The 19477-nt window shown below is 39.3% G+C and overlaps 4 gene segments (V, D, J or C); 3 read left to right on the top strand and 1 right to left on the bottom strand.

Moving 5' to 3' along the window:
- The first annotated feature begins 295 nt into the window (after positions 1-295).
- LOC120728228 lies at positions 296-960 on the top strand. The segment is given in 2 exon segments: positions 296-387; positions 581-960. Coding segments are annotated over 2 exon segments (360 nt in total).
- Positions 961-3261: 2301 nt separating this feature from the next.
- Positions 3262-3743, top strand: LOC120728258. The segment is given in 2 exon segments: positions 3262-3313; positions 3421-3743. Coding segments are annotated over 2 exon segments (375 nt in total).
- Positions 3744-7377: 3634 nt separating this feature from the next.
- LOC120728257 lies at positions 7378-7986 on the bottom strand. The segment is given in 2 exon segments: positions 7378-7860; positions 7976-7986. Coding segments are annotated over 2 exon segments (336 nt in total).
- Positions 7987-12642: 4656 nt separating this feature from the next.
- Positions 12643-14178, top strand: LOC120728226. The segment is given in 2 exon segments: positions 12643-12694; positions 12802-14178. Coding segments are annotated over 2 exon segments (384 nt in total).
- The last annotated feature ends 5299 nt before the right edge of the window (positions 14179-19477 follow it).

The raw sequence follows: 19477 nt of genomic DNA, 5'->3' as shown, positions 1-19477 counted from the left end.
CCAGTCCATCTTACAGCTTTTGATTTAACATTGTTGAGTCTCTGTCTTTGTTCAAACTTAAGGCCCGTCTTAAATCCATGCATGTCTATATTTATTTGTATTAGAATTCATATTTGAATTATTTCACATTTTCCATTTGATTTTTTTTTTTAATTCAAATTTATCTCTCCACTAGATGTCATGAATGATTTAATTATTCAGCAGAGGACAGCTGCAGCTGACTGACTCTGTGTGTTTGCATATGTGTCCTGCCTCTCTGCTCACAGCTGTTAAGAGGCCAGTATTGATCAGTGGCTGTCCAGGCCTTTCAGAGCCACTCACACACCAGCAGCACAATGATGATGTCACTGACTCTACTGCTGGCCACCCTGGGGCTCCTTGTTCAGGGTGAGACTCTCTGTGAAAACTTTGCTTCAGCATGCAGCCAGGTTCACCACAATGATGTTCTGCTCTGATGGAGAAACTCTGAAACCAGCAGCACTGACCTTCTTCCATCTGTTCTCCATGTTAGAGAAATGATCCTCGAATGTTTGGATGTTCATCATCTCGATAACTTTTCTCCACTTTTTCATGTTTTCAGGTTCATCAGGAGAACAAGTCCTGACTCAGACTCCTACAGCTCAGTCTGCTGTTCTTGGACAGACTGTCTCTGTCAGATGTAAAGCCAGTTCAAGTGTTAGCTCATGCCTCCACTGGTACCTTCAAAAGGACAGAGAATCTCCCAAACTCTTAATTTATTATGCTACAAACCGTCAGTCTGGAGTTTCTGATCGTTTCAGTGGAAGTGGATATGGGACTGACTACACTCTGACTATCAGCAGAGTTCAGGCTGAAGATGCAGGAGTTTATTACTGTCAGCAGTGTAACAGCTGGCCGCTCACACAGTGATACAACGCTGTACAAAAACCTCACACAGCTGGAGAGGAACTGAGAAAAAGATCATCTGAACTGACGCTGCTCAGAAACACACATTATTTTACGTTGACAAAATATTTTGATAATTTTAAAAATAGTTTTTAAATTTTGTTATAATAACATTTTATAAATGTTAATCTCATCAGTTCCTCATGCTCAAAATAAAATGTTATTGCTGCAATTAATTATCTGTCAAACAGAGAACATCGATACGAGCAACGATTGAAAACAATCATTTAAATATTTGATCTTTGAATTATGAAAGCTAGAAACTGAAAAGACTAATGACTAATTCATCCTGCTTTAAGTTCTACAGAAACAAATATTTATGATTATCATGTAATCATCTTTAAAGCAAAACATTCAGGCAACGTGTCTCTGAAGTGTTTAGGTACATGCTCTATATTATATATTACTACATTTGAATTTAATTTATCAGTACACACTGACAGTTATAAATATTTCCATTAACACAGCTGATTTGAGAGTATTTATGTTCTATTTTAAATTATTGTTAGCATTACTGTCAGCAATGAAAATGGGATCATAGTAATTCACTGTAAGACAACAAGAGATACAGACTGTTTTCTCTCTGCTCCTGTTTTTGGTAAAGTTCTCCATGCAAATGATACCATGTACTTTAATTATGTCACTGAATCTCTTTATTAATATAGTTTTAATGTGATGATCAGAATCAAATACAGGACAAAGAACTGCTTCAGGATGAGAAACTATGAAGAGCAGCTGGTTCATCGACCGCTGACGTGACCCAAACAGCTCGACTCACATTAGATGTGGACATAAGAACACATTCAACCTTTTTACTACACCTGATGTTTAACAATCTGCCCTGTTGGAACGTTTCATGGTTTTCTTCCTCCTTTTGCTTCCGTCTGTCCTTTTGGGAGGAGCTACATCCCCTTTATTAAAAGCTTTATTAAAAGACCAGCAGCAGCCTTGTGGCATCTCATCTCATCCTCTCATTCTTTGAGCCAGAAATTTAGGGACTGTAACAGATGTAACTGATGTTCACATTTTAAAGTGTTCACAGATCTTAATTCAAAGATCATAGTTGATGCATTTTTATTCATTTAAAATGTTGAACTTTCAGCTCTACAACAAGAAATGGACAAAAGTACTGACCTAGCCCTCGTGCCCCCTCCAGCATTTTTGTAATGTTTTTTATTATTTATTTTATTATTTATTATTATTTATTGGTGATCATTTTGGCTGTGTTATAGCTTGTGACATGAATTTTTGAAGGATATCTTCTTTTTGATAGAATTTTTTGAAATCTGGTGTCTTTTACTTTTACATGTCATCTGTACTCTGTTGATGCATTTTGCACCCTGTCGACACCTTCGTGGACAAAAATGTACAGCTTGCAATGACGGCTCATCGCTCGTGCTGCATTACAATGTAGATTCGACCAGTCGGCCCCAGTACTGGAAGTCTGGCTTGAGGAGACTCAACCAGCTCTAAATGCTGGTCCTCTGAATGTCCACCCTGCTTCCACTGAAGGCGTGAACATACAGAGAGATGTTCTCTACCCATCACAGGAAACTAGAGGCAGAACTACTTATTGCGTCTGCATGGGGTTTTTATATATGTTCTTCTTACATCACCCTATTTTAGGCCACGCCCTGCTGCTCTCTCTATGACCTTTCACATACATGATTTCAAGCAAAGTTCAGTCACTCATTACAACCTTTTGAATAAAAAATGATGCAGGTTGATTTCAGGCAGTGTTTTTGGTATTCCTCACATTTATTAATGAGACCCTAGAATGTGTTGTTTTTATCATCAAGCATGAACTGGTTCTGTAACCTCAAGAGTCCAGAATTCTTTATTTTCATACACACACACACACACACACACACACACACACACACACACACATACACACACACACACACACACACACACACACACTATTAGATAAACATGTAAGCGTGTAACACAAACTGAACTTGCAAAGTTGAGAAAATCTAAAGTGCTGTACAATAATAATAACTCACTTTCACATATTTTTCTCAATAGAAGGAAATATCTAAGGAATAATAATCAGTCAGTTATTTGTCATTAATGGAATTTGAATCACTAAATTCTTATCAGTTCGCATCTTTAATTTTGAATCAACTTTTCAGGCAGTTTTTAGGATATCCTGATAATAACGAACTCCAGTAGTCCAGAGTCAGTCAGAAGATTTCCATAGAGGCACTTTGCATCAGCAGCACCATGCTCCAGTGCTCTGGGAGAGTTTATAGTCCTGAGAGTTGAACACTGGATGACTGACAGCTGTCCTTCATCACAACAGAAGCCACAGAAATCCTCCTCATCAAAAACATGACTTTGATCTGCGTCCTCATCTGGACTCTCCTCTGCTGCTGCTTCACAGGTAAAGTCCAGAGAATCAAACTCCTCTCCTCTATCAACATCTGTCCCTCTGAAATGAAGCCCACAAAACCATGAAGCTGCTTTATGTTTTTGTCTCTGTGTCCTCAGAGTCCAGAGGACAGATCACAGTGACTCAGCCTGGAGCAGTGAGCTCTGCTGTGGGAGGATCTGTGAGCATCAAGTGTAGGACCAGTCAGGATGTTTTTAACAACAACTATTTAGCCTGGTACCAACAGAAAGATGGAGGAGTTCCTAAACTGCTCATTTATGCTGCTAGCAGTCGATTATCAGGGATTCCAGCTCGTTTTACAGGCAGTGGATCAAACTCTGACTTCACTCTGACCATCAGTGGTGTCCAGGCTGAAGATGCAGCAGTTTATTACTGTCAGAGTTTTCACTGGCCTGGCAGTCAGTATGTGTTCACACAGTGAAATACAGTCGTACAAAAACCTCCCTCAGTCAGACTGAACAGAAACTGAAGTGACTGCTGCAGCTGGAAGATACTGCAGAGACTGATACAGTTCACTGAGGACACACACACACACACACACACACACACACACACACACACACACACACACACACACACACACACACACACTGACAGATACTCGCTGTTATCTCTTAAACAACTACCATCATTTTTCGCGTAGTAAGGAAAAGTTGAAGAAAGTCTAGAGAATCTCCTCTTGCTTGCAAAATGATGATAAAGAAAGCTGGGCCGTGTATTGAAAAAAGCTTAGCTATGACCTTTGAACTCAGCTTGAAAATATTGAAATATAGAGAAATGAAATATCTCATCAACTTGGCTTGAAAGAGTAAAATACAGTGTAAATATCATTGCTGATTAAAAAAAAGTAATTTTAAGAGTAAATGTAGCAACTCCTTTCATTTTATTTTTATTAATCTTTGTTTTATAATGTCAGAAACAAGCTTATATTATAAAAACATTACATTATAAAAGAAAAGTTTCTATTTAAAAAGCTTATATTTTATGATTTCAAAATGTTTGTATGCAGTGCCACTAATACTCTTGATAAATAAACATTTTGAATATCTTGTAAGTTATTAAACATTCCCAGAAAACAACTTAATACAGCACAATTCAGTATAGATACAAGTATGGTATTGTCTTGATTATTATTTGCTCAGTGCTGTGATGAACAAGTTAATCCACTAACAGGTACAGAACAAAGTTACGGTGCACAGACGCTCTGCTTCCATAAAATGACCTTCTGTTGTGATTTCATAGCAGCTCTGATCTCCTTTAAAACACACGAGTTAAACATGGACACTTGCACATTACACTGACTGAGTCATCAGACTGCAAAATGTTACAGAATCGGACATTTTGTTATTGAACTCATTAACACCAATGGAAAAAAACATTTGAATTAAACAAGCGAAACCACATACAGCATCTATTAAACAGCATGGCTTCATAGTAAAAGTGTACAGATGGTGCACTGGCCTACCTGCAGTCCAGCCCTTTCTTTCTCAACAGTTCTTAGACTTTAATAGACTGTTGTTAAAGGAACAGGTTATACTACACAGTGCTGAACATGGCCCAGTCCCAATTGTTGTTTAGATGAGGTTTCAAGTGGGTAACTGCTTTGGCCAACAATGAAGGCAACACCTGCTTGAAACTGTCAAAAGACAGACTGCAGACAATCCTGTCAACAAAACATTCAATAAATTCTCCCACATTCCTTAAGACTCTACAAGAGGAGCAGCACAAGGAGGATTAGCAACAGCGTTAAAACTGCTAAATAAGATATGGGGTCTGTTACACAACATCAGGAAAATGCTTCATGATGACAGCCTCCTGAGAGTTTAAGAATCTCGTAGTACAACACATGACACCTGTTTCTCTTTCATCCATCTTCACTCAGCTCTCCTATACATCTGTCTGATTGGTTGGGGAGCTGCATTATTTAGTCGGAGCTCAGCTTTACAGTTAAGACTCTTGATTATTTCTGAGAAAAGCAAGTTCAGCCATCACAGGCATGTGATTAGAAAAACAAAGATCAGGAATGTCAGTGCCACTGACGATATGAGAAATGATAAAGTCATACAGAAAGCTATTACTTCAAATTATTCTGGGTTTTTACTTGATTATGAGGGTAGTTTCCACACAATGTGTCTCCATTACACCTCAATTCTTCTTTAATAAAAGGTGATATCGTTTAATATGTTGTGGTGTTGTTCATCAGAGATTGTATTGAAATAATTTTCTAACAATGTGAAAATCTTTTGTGTGTGTGTGTCCTACCATGTAGAGAATTAGAACTGAAGGTGAATGTACTTTCTTTGATATCATCACCTAATTTCATTTTCTGAAATGACAGCTGTGAACTACACAAAACTGAAAATGTTACATTTGGTGAGTTTTAGCATTAACTGTATGTTACATATAAACATTTCAAGTTCTTGTTTTCAGTCAGATGATTTCCATAGAGAGGCACTTTGCATCAGCAGCACCATGCTCCAGTGCTCTGGGAGAGTTTATAGTCCTGAGAGTTGAACACTGGATGACTGACAGCTGTCCTTCATCACAACAGAAGCCACAGAAATCCTCCTCATCAAAAACATGACTTTGATCTGCGTCCTCATCTGGACTCTCCTCTGCTGCTGCTTCACAGGTAAAGTCCAGAGAATCAAACTCCTCTCCTCTATCAACATCTGTCCCTCTGAAATGAAGCCCACAAAACCATGAAGCTGCTTTATGTTTTTGTCTCTGTATCCTCAGAGTCCAGAGGACAATATACAGTGACTCAGCCTGGAGCAGTGAGCTCTGCTGTGGGAGGAACTGTGAGCATCAAGTGTACGACCAGTCAGAATGTTTGGAGCTCCAACTGTTTAGCCTGGTACCAACAGAAAGATGGAGGAGTTCCGAAACTCCTCATTAAGTATGCTAGCAGTCGAGATTCAGGGATTCCAGCTCGTTTTACAGGCAGTGGATCAAACTCTGACTTCACTCTGACCATCAGTGGAGTCCAGGCTGAAGATGCAGCAGTTTATTACTGTCAGAGTTTTCACTGGCCTGGCAGTCAGCGTGTGTTCACACAGTGAAAAACAGTCGTACAAAAACCTCCCTCAGTCAGACTGAACAGAAACTGAAGTGACTGCTGCAGCTGGAAGATACTGCAGAGACTGATACAGTTCACTGAGGACACACACACACACACACACACACACACACACACACACACACACACACACACACACACACACACACGCGCACACACAGTAATGTTTATGTGGGTTTGACTCAAAACATCATACTTGTGTCCATCCTGACGAGCTCGCACAGAAGAACATGTGAAACACAAAACAGTTGATACTGTGAGTCAGATCTGTGATGAAGAAACTCTCCTGTAAATATTCAAACTGGGAAGTAGTTATTAAATGAGAATATTTTAGTAAACTGCAGTACTGATATATGTATGTATGTAGATTGCTCAGCTACATTCTTGGTCACAGAAATATTTCACATGATTTGATTTGAAGATTTAAAGTTTAGTTCATCAAGTCTTTAACTTCATCTTTGTGACATAAATTATTCTGACATTTACACTTTTTAACCTGCACTGATGTTCTGAAAGAGACATTTTTAGTGTCTCCTGTGTTGATAAAGAAAGTTTAGTTTTTCTTTGGGTTATTTTATCAATTCTGACTTTGAAGAAAACCAGGACGGGTCTCATCATGGGTCACATGCAGGTTACAATAATCTGTCACCATGTTTTCTACTTCTTCTACACCCAACAGCAAATATCATCACAAAGTCCAACATGATGGAAAATAATGCAGCTGCAAAAGACTTTAAAACTATTTATAACAGGGAGCAGCTGTTGGCTGTGATTCTATTTTTAACTTATTGCTTTTTCTTTTCTTTTTTTTAGTTGTTTTCATTTTTTTACATTTACACTCTGATGTGATACAGCACATGTGATTCTCTCAGTCAAAGTTACTGAAGCAGAGATTTTCAGTGTATGGAAGCATCACTGCTGAAGCTGAAGGATGATTATCAGACAGAAGAGCAGCTGAATGGAAACACATGAAAACCACTATTTGAAGACCTCAGTTTTTATTTGAAGTATTAAAACCATCAACAGTGCCACAAGCATGAAAACATGAAAACTATCAAAGCAATACAGACACAGAGGGAGCAGACTGAGAGAAGCTGCAGACTAAAGCCAGTATCAGAGTCCCAGTGAGTCAGCTCAGGACTGGGAACACTGGTCTGTCATCAGAGTCTCTGAGAGTGGAGTGTGGGAGCCCTGGGTGGCCTCACAGGTCACAGAGCCCACCTTCTCCCACTGGTCTGCAGGGAGCCTCAGGGTGCTGCTCCAGCTGTAGTGGCCGTCATTCTGCAGCGCCCCGGGGCTCCTGCTCTCCTCTCCACTGCTGCTTCTTCCATCCACCTTCCAGGACAGCCTCCAGTCTGAGGGGAAGCCCTTGTTGGCCACACACATGACTGTAGCCTTCCCCTGCTGCAGCTCCTCACTAGAGGGCGCCAGCACGGTCAGGGAGGGGGGGACTCGACCACTGCAGAGAGAGAGAGAGAGATGTTAGAGGAAACTGGGAGTTTGGGTGAAACTGCTCTCCAGATGTTTCACTTCCCTCTCTGAGCTTGGTAACCATGGTAACAGACAGGCTTCACTGCTGAACCATGGCAACAGACGAGTTTCAGTACCAAAGATAAAAATATTTAAAGCGTTCTTTGACTCCTGATGTCCTCGTGTGCGTTATGTTTGTATTATTTATTAGTTTTATAATTAGAAAAACAAACAGAAATTAACATGTCAGGTTTTTTGTCATAAACTTGTTCATAAACAATTGTATGTAAAAACAGAAAAAAGCATAGACCTTTTTTCTGTATTTGGACATAGTAAAAAATAAGTAAACGACACATTAAATCTCATAAACTGAGCCCAACTCAGTCAGCATAGAGTATGGTTAAATGGTAACCATATGGCAGTAATTTTAAATAAATAAACAACAATGATCAGAAATTATTTGCAGATTCTTCAGCAAAAGGTTAAAACATTGAAACAAAAACGTACCGTCTATGAACTGTTTTTGAAGATAAAATTCTAAAAAAGGTTTTAAAATTTTGAGTTTCAGTGAAACAAAATGCTGAAGAAGATTTTAAACTGAAGGCAGAAGATAAACTATGATAGTAAATTGCATAATTATGAGATAAAATAAAGCCTTTATAAGACTATAAAATCAGCATTAAGAAATATATAATTTAGCTTCATAAATGAGTGAAATGTACTTACAGTTAACCTCCAGTCTGGTTCCTCCACCGAACGTGTACCACAGTGATACAAACTCATTGAGGCGCCGTACAAAAACCTCTGACTGTAGAGAGACACGGCTCTCTGACTCTGAAACAAACAAACTCAACAAAATCATTCACTGTTTGCATAATTTTATAAAAACAAAAACTGAAAAAGAAACAGTGCAACATGCTTTTATAAGTTGCATTTTTAAAATTAGATTCACACTTCAGATAATTTTATTAATTCCAAAGTTTGTTTGCAGCTTTCCCACACTACCTGCTCACATGGTCAAACTCACACAGCCTACAGTCTTTAAACAATAATCACGAGCACTGTTGCACGTCAAGGCAGAGATAAACAAGCAATGAGGTCAAGGAAAAAGTAAATAAATACATCAAAATGAACAGAAATGTTCAAAATAAATAAACAGAATGTGAAGGGTAAATGTCTGAAAATGAACAATCACAGAAACATTCATCTAAACGACTCCTGTCAGCGTTCACGTTAAATCTTCACTCAAAGACAAGTATCTGTGACAGTGTATATACAGATTTATTATATATAAGAGACAAATATTGTTCGTTTAATATGTTGCCATTATTAAATTTGGCTCAATGCTTACATACATGTGTAAAAAGAAAATGTACGAGCTGTGATAACTGTGTCTGATAGAATGAAGAGTAGACTGATATATGAAATATTCCTTTATTGGGTGAGAAAATCAGACCATGTCATAACTGCTGTAAGTCACACAGAATAGATATCAGAGCCTTAAACAGGCTGACGTCTGCTAAATGGGTCAAACTGGGCAGAAAGTCTACAAACACATAACATCCTTATAGAATATGATGTAACACTATAGATCAACTTAGCTCAGAATATATAAAGCATATAAACAGTTACAGCAATATGATGCAACAAACACAGCAGCTACTGATCCAAAATACTCAAAGCTTCATAGAACTGAAACCAACATTTATTTTTAGCTCCATTCTGCTGCTGATACATACTTTAGGTTTCTGAACATTAAACTTGTTGCTGCCTTTCATAGTGTGTAGCTTGAAGGCCCTGAGTACTTTCTCCCACACTGGAAACACTGGGATGATCACATTATTTGAACATTACCTAATAAGACTGATTCAGGACAGACAGTTATGTTAAACTTTCCTAGCAGTCCTTCACAAACAGGGAACAGTCTGTCTATTCTCTCCATCTGTCAGCTGCTGCTGGCTCTTCCTCCTCCTCTTCCTCACACACTGCTGAGTTTGTCCTGGTGGATCATCAGGGCTGCAAAGCCTCACAGATGATGTGCAGCAGTGGGTCCCTCAGTCTGTCCTCACTCTGGACACTTGCAGTCGTCACACATGGAAATCAAATGTGTGATAAGCTGCAGGATTCAAACACAAGTGTAACTTATAAACACATGTTCATACTTTTATTCCACAATCAGAGAGAAAGAAACAGAGAGAGAGTGCAGGACAGACAGACAGGTGACAGTCTCAGGTGTACACACTGCTACAAACAGGAGGATTTAGTGTTTGTGTTGTTACGAGTGTAAACAAGAAGAGTTCCAGATGGTGCAGTGGACACATGTGTGACTGCTGTAATTAAAGCATCTTTCTTTCAGCTTAATGAGTGAACCGTCAGCTCGTTCAAACACACGTTAAAGTCCGTTTGGCTCGACACCACCGAATAGAGGCAGCAATATAACATAGCTAACACTTGTTGTAGTGTAGTGTTGTAGTGTTAACAGTGCAGTGAATCCTGCTTGTGCCGTGATATTCAGGACTGCAAACCGAGCAGCATCACTGACTTTCAGCTTGTTGTGTTTGTGGATATATGACTGACTTTAATTATCCATAAAATCATCAGATTCTCTTCAAGATTAAGGTCGACGATCGTAGATTTTAAACTAAAGGCTTTAAAACCAAGTTAGACAAACATCACTAATGTCACATAACTTTGCCGACATCTGGCCAACAATGTTCTTTGTTATTAACCCTTTAAGACCGACCACAGAACCAAGTTCGCCAGAGCTTATATTATATTTTTACATGCTGTGGAGCCATTTTTGGGAGCATTTCAAGTTGCTATACATCAATACAACCATTATAGCCCAAACTTTAATAATATGTCTGCATTAGGTGCATAGTAATTACATAAATTGCAAAAAAGTGCAATAAACTACAAACAAATTGAAAATAGTTTTTGTTTTTTTAACATATATTTCTAGTTAGAGAAATTTAAGAGGCTTATCCCTCAAAACTGTAAATACAAAAAAGTTACACAAACTAGTTTCCCACCACAGGAAATTTATTTTGAGTGTCTTCATAGTTTTATTTTTGAAATACACCAATTTTTATATACTGCAGGAAAAACGAAAATAAATATTATAGTGCAAATTTGCAAAATAACAGCATATGCATCAAAACAAACTATTTCCAGCAGTGCAATATGAGTCCTCAGCATCCCAGAAACGACACAGAAAGTCATAAACTCAAACATAACTTTTTTAAAACACATAACAAGTAAAACACAAGCTCATAAGGGCCCAATCGTAAAAAACTACATTTCCGCAAAATGACGTCACTTCCGGTTTCGGGCAAGTCATGCGGTCATGTGATAGTTCGCGCTGATGGACGTAGGAAGTGTTACAAACAGCTGATGGATCAGCGAAGCGTGTTTCTGGAATATCATGTTTTTGTTGCTGCAAGTGATTTTTATGCAGTTTTTGCAAAGCTGTATGTGGAAGGAAACTGTGATCTAGGACAAGCTGATGGCATAAGATGTAAGTACAACTCCTCCAGTTTCATATGCAAAAAAAAATATTGCGCTAGCTTACGTGGTTGCAGTGCTACCGGGATTTAAAAATAGTTACGCAAAACAGAGCGTGCCCGCTCCGATCGGCTGTAAAGGGTTAAACATTTGCACATAAATAAGTGACATAATATTCAGTACTTACTTTCAAAAGTTTACTGTTCGACACCAACATCAGTCATCCGGCAGTTTGGTTTTTTTTCGGAAAAAATATCAACATGCACCGATGCGCTATGAATCCTGGGACGAAGCATACACCGACCCATCCTTCAAATTGGGGGAAATAAGGGACACATTTGTCGGCCGCTTTTGGAGCAGCCTTCAAATTGGGACAGCCTTTGTCGCGTTGCTGTGGCGTAATCGGCCTTCAAGGCTACGGACCCTGAATTGTGATACAGCCTGTTTCCTGTTTTAATTTAAAGAGGTCTGTTGTTCCATGTTCAAGGTGTTTTGTTTCCCCGTGGTGTCATTATGTTCCTTCTAATCAGCTGTTTCCCCTTATGTTTCCAGTTCCCCTGATCACCTCCTGTGTGCATTTAGTCTGTGTGTTTTCATTCAATCCACATCCGGTGTCCTGGGAATCCATCCTGCTTCACAAACCATCCTACCCGTTGTTTCTGCGCATACGCTGCACATGCGCAAAACACAAAACCCATCTCCAGTTATTTGAACACTGCTGAAGAGAAGAAGACCATTCTTGTAAAAGATTTGCCCGTATGCCATAATAATGGTGGTGACACAAAGCTCTAACACATCTATCTAACATCTCCCTGTCGTCAAACATGGTTTGAACTGTCTGGTATCCTTGGAGTACACAGCATACGATTCATGACATTTCCATTCTCATTAGAGTATTCAGTGATCCCTTCAGACATTTTAATCCAAGAAGACACCATTCATACTTCATTTAGACGAACTGTAACGGGATAAGTGGTTCAGGAAAATCTGTCCCTGAAACAGAACAGCCTGATGGATTATGAATGGCTTGAGTAAGTCACATGCCAAAGATCAAGTGAAAAATTCTCTCTTTAGTAAACAGCATCATCAGATTGATACACGTTTCTGTATCAGTCAGTCAGATGATTTCCATAGAGAGGCACTTTGCATCAGCAGCACCATGCTCCAGTGCTCTGGGAGAGTTTATAGTCCTGAGAGTTGAACACTGGATGACTGACAGCTGTCCTTCATCACAACAGAAACCACAGAAATCCTCCTCATCAAAAACATGACTTTGATCTGCGTCCTCATCTGGACTCTCCTCTGCTGCTGCTTCACAGGTAAAGTCCAGAGAATCAAACTCCTCTCCTCTATCAACATCTGTCCCTCTGAAATGAAGCCCACAAAACCATGAAGCTGCTTTATGTTTTTGTCTCTGTGTCCTCAGAGTCCAGAGGACAGATCACAGTGACTCAGCCTGGAGCAGTGAGCTCTGCTGTGGGAGGATCTGTGAGCATCAAGTGTAGGACCAGTCAGGATGTTTATGTTTGGAACAACAACCACTATTTAGCCTGGTACCAACAGAAAGATGGAGGAGTTCCTAAACTGCTCATTTATGATGCTGACACTCTATATTCAGGGATTCCAGCTCGTTTTACAGGCAGTGGATCAAACTCTGACTTCACTCTGACCATCAGTGGAGTCCAGGCTGAAGATGCAGCAGTTTATTACTGTCACAGTGTTCATGAGATCAACAGTCAAGCTCCGTTCACACAGTGAAAAACAGTCGTACAAAAACCTCCCTCAGTCAGACTGAACAGAAACTGAAGTGACTGCTGCAGCTGGAAGATACTGCAGAGACTGATACAGTTCACTGAGGACACACACACACACACACACACACACACACACTTTTAAATTAAACTACTAACATCTGTTCATTAGTAAGTTTGACTTCATTAATAGAATTTCTTAGGATCAGTCATATTTCTCCTTTAATAAAATATAAAAACAAATAAATACAGACAAAGGATCTTTTAAGGTGGTCACACTCTTCAGTCTCTCTAGAAACATCTACAGCAGGGTTCTCACAAAGTTAGTCAAAGTTTGGATTCATGAGGAAGAACAGGTGCTTAGTCCTGTTTGTGGATCACAGGATCAGCTCTTTACACTTTTGAAGACACTCGAAGGTGAATGGAGAGTTTGCCCAGCAGTTCAGTTCAGTGGACTTGCAGATATTTGACTGCGTCCCCTGGAGTGTCCTGTGGGGAAGAAGCTGGAAGTATGAGCTATCAGACCTGTTGATGGGCTGTTCAGAGTTTTCCTCACATTACTGCAGACTCATTCCTGATAGGCTGAACCTTTTCACCAATTCTGTTCATAACCATTATATAAATGATTTATAGATGTGAGTTGATGTTTGATGGGTCTCAGGATTATATTTTAATGTTTGTCATTTGTGTTCATTCTTTTTGTTCACTGACTGCTAAAAATCACAGATTCTGAAAAAGTGTTAGGGTTAAGATGAAGAGTTAGGGTTAGCTTTACTCTTCAGTGATGACTTAGACCACACGAGGTTACAGTGGAAGTAGTTTTTTAATTATTAATATATTAATCTCTTCATGTATCAAACCAACGATCATTTCAGTGGGCATCAGTGTGAGACTGACTTCACTCTGACCAACAGCTGCACTCAAACAGAAACACTTTAGAAGTTAGCTTTGATGCTACGGCTATCTTCCAGGACAGACTCCAGTTTGAGGAGAAGACCTTGTTGGTCAGACACGAGCATGACCTTCACCTGCTGCAGCTCCAACCACTGCTCAGAGAAGGACTGCCAGCTGTGGATTTCAGTAGAAGAAGTTTCAACTCTGCTGATCTTTCATTTCCCACTCTGAGCTCAGTAACTATGGCAACAGACAGGCATCACTGCTGAACCATGGCAACAGAAGGTTTCAGTACTAAAGATAAAAACACAAACACTGACTTCACATTTGACATTGTTTAAAATAAATGCACAAATTCAAAGGTCAAAGGTCAATCACATAAAAAATACAATTAGATGAATTAGTTGACTTCATCTTTATCTCTCATCTTAATCCTTGAGCTCATTGGTTAATCTAATCAAAATATCAAGTTGTAAATAATGTAAATATTGTGATGTCCTCAGCTCTGAGCTGTAAACAGCTGCAGCTGACTGACTCTGTGTGTTTGCATATGTGTCCTGCCTCTCTGCTCACAGCTGTTAAGAGGCCAGTGTTGATCAGTGGCTGTCCAGGCCTTTCAGAGCCACTCACTGGTGACTCTGTAAGTTAGTGAGAGTCTGTTTATATCTCCTGTTTTATTTCATCTTTTCCAAAGTCTTGATTTGACTGAAGAAAGCGAGGAAGTGTGTCATCACTAGTCAAATACAGGTTACAGAAACTCATTCTGTTCTTTTACTGTTTCTGTTAAACCCAACAGAGGAAGCCGTCACAGTCATACATGATGGAAACTACAACAAAGAAATTACTCATACCTGGGTGAAGCTGGTGGATGCAATTCATTGTTCTCTGTTATTCGTCACTTTTTATAAATAACCGAATTAACAAGAATTTGATGTAAAGTGAAACAGCACATGTGAGTGTCGTAAATGTGTGTCAGAGACAGATGTGCTGATCTGTGGAAACATCCTCACTGAAACCTCAGGATGGTTTTCAGACAGAACAACAGTTAAATTGAAACACATGAAAATCACCATTTGAAGATTTTTTATTGTTTGGTTTTTTTTAATCATTACAATACTACAAGCAGTAAAACATGAGATTTGAAATCAGAGTGAAACAGAGACAGAGAGAGAACAGACTGAGGGCAGCAGCAGAGTCTCAGTGAGTCAGGTCACAAATGTGAACACTGATCTCTGCTCAGTATCTTTGAGACCAGAGGTTGTGAGTCCTTGGTGGCCTCACAGGTCACAGAGCCCACCTTCATCCAGCGGTCTGCAGGGAGCCTCAGGGTGCTGCTCCAGCTGTAGAGGCCGTCATTCTGCAGCACTCCAGGAGTCCTGCTCTCCTCCCCGTCACTGCTGCTTCTTCCATCCACCTTCCAGGACAGAGTCCAGTCTGAGGGGAAGCCCTTGTTGGCCAGACACATGACTGTAGCCTTCCCCTGTTTCAGCTCCTCACTGGAGGGACCCAGCACCTTCAGGGCGGGGCGGGTGTCATCTAGGAAACACCAATCAGATTAGAGGACAGGAACCACAAGTTGTTTGTCTCCGTTAAGAAGTTTCTGTCAGGTGTTTTTTCTGCTCCACCAGTTACTCACTCACACATTGTTTCACTTCCCTTTAAGAAACCTCTCATGCATATCAGCACAGAGAGAATCATCACACAGTTTGAGCTGAAATATGTTCAAACTACACTGGAAATAAAAGCAGATGTGGAAACAAGTTTTTCTTTAAAACCATGTAAAGTCTGAATCATAGACGATTAGATATCAATCATTAAGCATTTTCGATTCAAAGGCCCATCTGACACAATAACACTTTGGATTTTGCACATTTTCTAATCCCCTTTTCAAATAAGAGTTATTATTTGGAAAGTTTAGAAACTAATCGATGGATAATGAAGTTTAATATTGGTTCCAGATAAAAATTTCCTTTCTCTGTGACAGAAATGTAGACAAAAAAAACATCTGCTCTGAGTCACCTTCCATCATATAACAGCAGAATAACAAATATTAAAATTGCCATAAAAAATTAAAAATTAATCTTTCAAGCTCTCTAAGACTAATTTTAAGATCCACCTTTTTCAAATTTCATAATAAAAGCAGTTTAATTAACTTACTTCCAAATTCCAGTCTGGTTCCTCCACCAAAAGTCCACCACAGTGATACAAACTCATTGAGCCGCCGTACAAAAACCTCTGACTGTAGAGAGACACGGCTCTCTGACTGTGTTACTGAACTAAACCTACAAACCCTCAAAATAAAACTTTACATGGAAACTAGAAATCATCATTCATACTGTGAACTACCCCACTCTCAATTATTCACTGTAATAACCTTTCACATATAAATTTCCAAATATGACTTTTGGAGCAAAAATATTAGTAAGAAAGCTAAACATTAACATTCAACATTTTCACTTAAGGAATAAAAATTAAAAGAAAAAATGAATAAATCAGCTTTATTTTTAACGTACTTCCAAATTCCAGTCTGGTTCCTCCACCGAACGTGTACCACAGTGATACAAACTCGTTGAGGCGCCGTACAAAAACCTCTGACTGTAGAGAGACACGGCTCTCTGACTCTGAAACAAACAAACTCAACAAAATAATTCACTGTTTGTCCAACACACTTCATGCACAGACAGTCACAACAACAAAAAAGTATCATGTCTTGTAGTTGCAAATTTTCATGTATCAGTACATAAAAATTAAATTGGTCTTAAATTAGATATTGCATTACCCTATTTTTCGGACCATAAGGTGCACCGGATTATAAGGCGCATTAAGCGAAACAAAACAGTCAGATAAGTTAAACTTTACTCACCTCATTCTTCTTGCTTACTTCACATCCGTACCATTGACTCATTAATGCTGAATGCTCTCGCAGCTGCTCTATTCCCATGTTGTTGCAGTATATTAAGGACTAACCTCGTATTGTGGATGGATTATCTCAGTTGTTCTGAAGCATAAATTCATTGATGAGGGGGAAATTAAAGTGAGAACATGTGGAGGCTGTTAGATTGATAACATAGTGAGATCAGTGCATTGATGTGACATTGTCCTGAAGGATTTAGTTATTCTTTATGGTTAAAGAAATTCCAATGATTTATTCATATTTATTATAAATAATTCTAATTATACATCTTGCTTCCGTGTTTGAGTCCTGTGTCACTAAAAATAGATTTTATTATAGTTTTATACATTGATTAATGACCTGCAGAATCTCCTTATCATATTAGGTGTCCAAAATTGTCACTTAAAGTCAAACTTTATGCTTTCTCCATCTTGAAAGTGATTACATCCTTGCATTACATGCTTTAGGTTCATTTTCTGCAGGCAGGTTTCTGAAAGAGAACAGGCAGATTTAGAATATAACAGGCAGCGTTCTATAGATGGATGCATTAAAAAAATGAAAAATTACATGTATGTGCTAACTTTCTAAACACTTTGTTACATTTATGATAAAGTAGAGGGTGGGCCATTTATATGGATACACCGTAATAACACGGGAATGGTTGGTGATATTAAAGTCCTGTTTGTGGCACATTAGTATATGTGAGGGGGCAAACTCCTCAAGATGGGTGGTGACCATGGTGGCCATTTAGAAGTCGGCCATCTTGGATACAACTTTTGTTTTTTCAATAGGAAGAGGGTCATGTGACACATCAAACTAATTGGTAATGTCACAAGAAAAACAATATGAACATATTTAGAACTTACCGGAATGAAAATGTCTGGAGCACACCAACGGATATTTGGAGATGGAAGAGAACTGCATATCAGCTCATCTCACAGCTGCTATCCAGGCTAGACGCCTTCTTTTGGTAACATCTGATACATGAGCTGCCTCATGTTGCTTCCAGGTGGGGAAAGAATGAAAAGATAAACCATTTTCAATCTTATTCCCTTGCCGGTCGTGCGATCTAACATTACAACGACTTCACAGCAAGTACAAACCATAGTTGGTGTTCTCCGAGTGCTTTCGCTCCTCTTTCGTTAGCGCTTTGTTTGGCCCAGAAACATGGCGCCTCAAACAAAAATCGTGGCCACGCCCCCTCTCGTGACATCACGCTCCAAAGCCCTATAGTCTCTGGTCTCCTCCTCCTACACTAAACCCCCCACAATAGAAAAATGTTATTCTCATTATATATGCTCCCCCTAGGCTTAATCTTTGAAAAATATAACATTTCTTATCAACTCTATGCCGATGATATACACATTTATTTTCAATTAGATGATGACGATATTGCTCCTTCATTGCACTGCTTCCTCGAGTGCATGAGAGAAGTCAAAGAATGGCTTTCAGACAATTCCCTTATCCTGAATGAAAAGAAAACGGAGATTGTGGTGCTTGGCAACCATATCCCTTGGGGCCTATCAGCTCATGCCTTTGGTTCCTTTGCCACTTCTTTCTCTGACTCAGTTAGTGACCTAGGTTTCCTGCTGGATAGCTCTTTTAAATGTAATGAGAGATAATATAACTTGAAATAATTGAAATACAGACACAATTGAATACACAAACAAAAGATATCAAGCTGTGTTGACTTTATCCCCAAAATTTGAATCTGTTCATCTGGTCATAGCGTCACTCATCCAAGTGACTTCTTAAGTCTCAGCTGACTGCAGGTTTCCCCAACCTTATAAACAGGACATTTCCACAATGACTGAAACCAGCACCACTGAGTGAAAAATGGGCTGTGAGGTCAGTTCCCTGATGATTAATATGCAAATTTTCATGGCCATTGATCAGTGGTCTTTGATTATACTATAGTGTGGATGGAGGAACCAGGAGTTACACAGAGTCAACATGAAAAACACACTAACTTTCCTTTTCTTTTCTTTCTTTCTTGAGGTGAAACGTTTTCAAGCAACTCAAAGAAGTCCAGACACTTTTCTTTCCAAGCTCCTTAGACTACGATGACCTTCACAGACATATTTTCTTTCTTTTCACTTTTCTAACACAGGTTTACAGGCCCGGAGCGAGGCTGCTCCAGAGGAGAAATCCTGAAATTATTTAAGAGACGATGCACTTAGCTTTGTCTGTTTTCTTGTTCTGCTAATTAAGTTAAATTGATGCATGGCAAGGACCTTTAACACCAGAGAGTGTTACAGCAAGAAGTCATCCCAAGGTGGAAACTCCAGATTGAGACTGGATGAGAAGTCATGAAAGAACCAGTGAGAAGCAGGGACCATTCCAGTCACAGCTGAGAGCCCAGACAGAGGTTAAGGTGGAAGGTTGTGCCACTTGGGTTCCTAGCAGTTGTCACAAGAAGTTTTCAGAACCACAGTAATAATCCAAAGGTGGAAAGGATTTCTGTGTTGATGTTGAGGAAGACAACAAGGGTCTATGTACTTTGCCCTTTCAACCTAAAGCTGCGTTGGAACAGAGTGAGCGGTGAAAGAGCGCCCTCCTCCAAC

The sequence above is a fragment of the Simochromis diagramma genome, unplaced genomic scaffold, assembly GCF_900408965.1.
Source record: "Simochromis diagramma unplaced genomic scaffold, fSimDia1.1 OVJJ01000307.1, whole genome shotgun sequence".
Taxonomy (NCBI): domain Eukaryota; kingdom Metazoa; phylum Chordata; class Actinopteri; order Cichliformes; family Cichlidae; genus Simochromis; species Simochromis diagramma.
The sequence above is the reverse complement of the archived record's forward strand: the minus strand, read 5'-3'. Positions and strand labels throughout refer to the sequence as shown.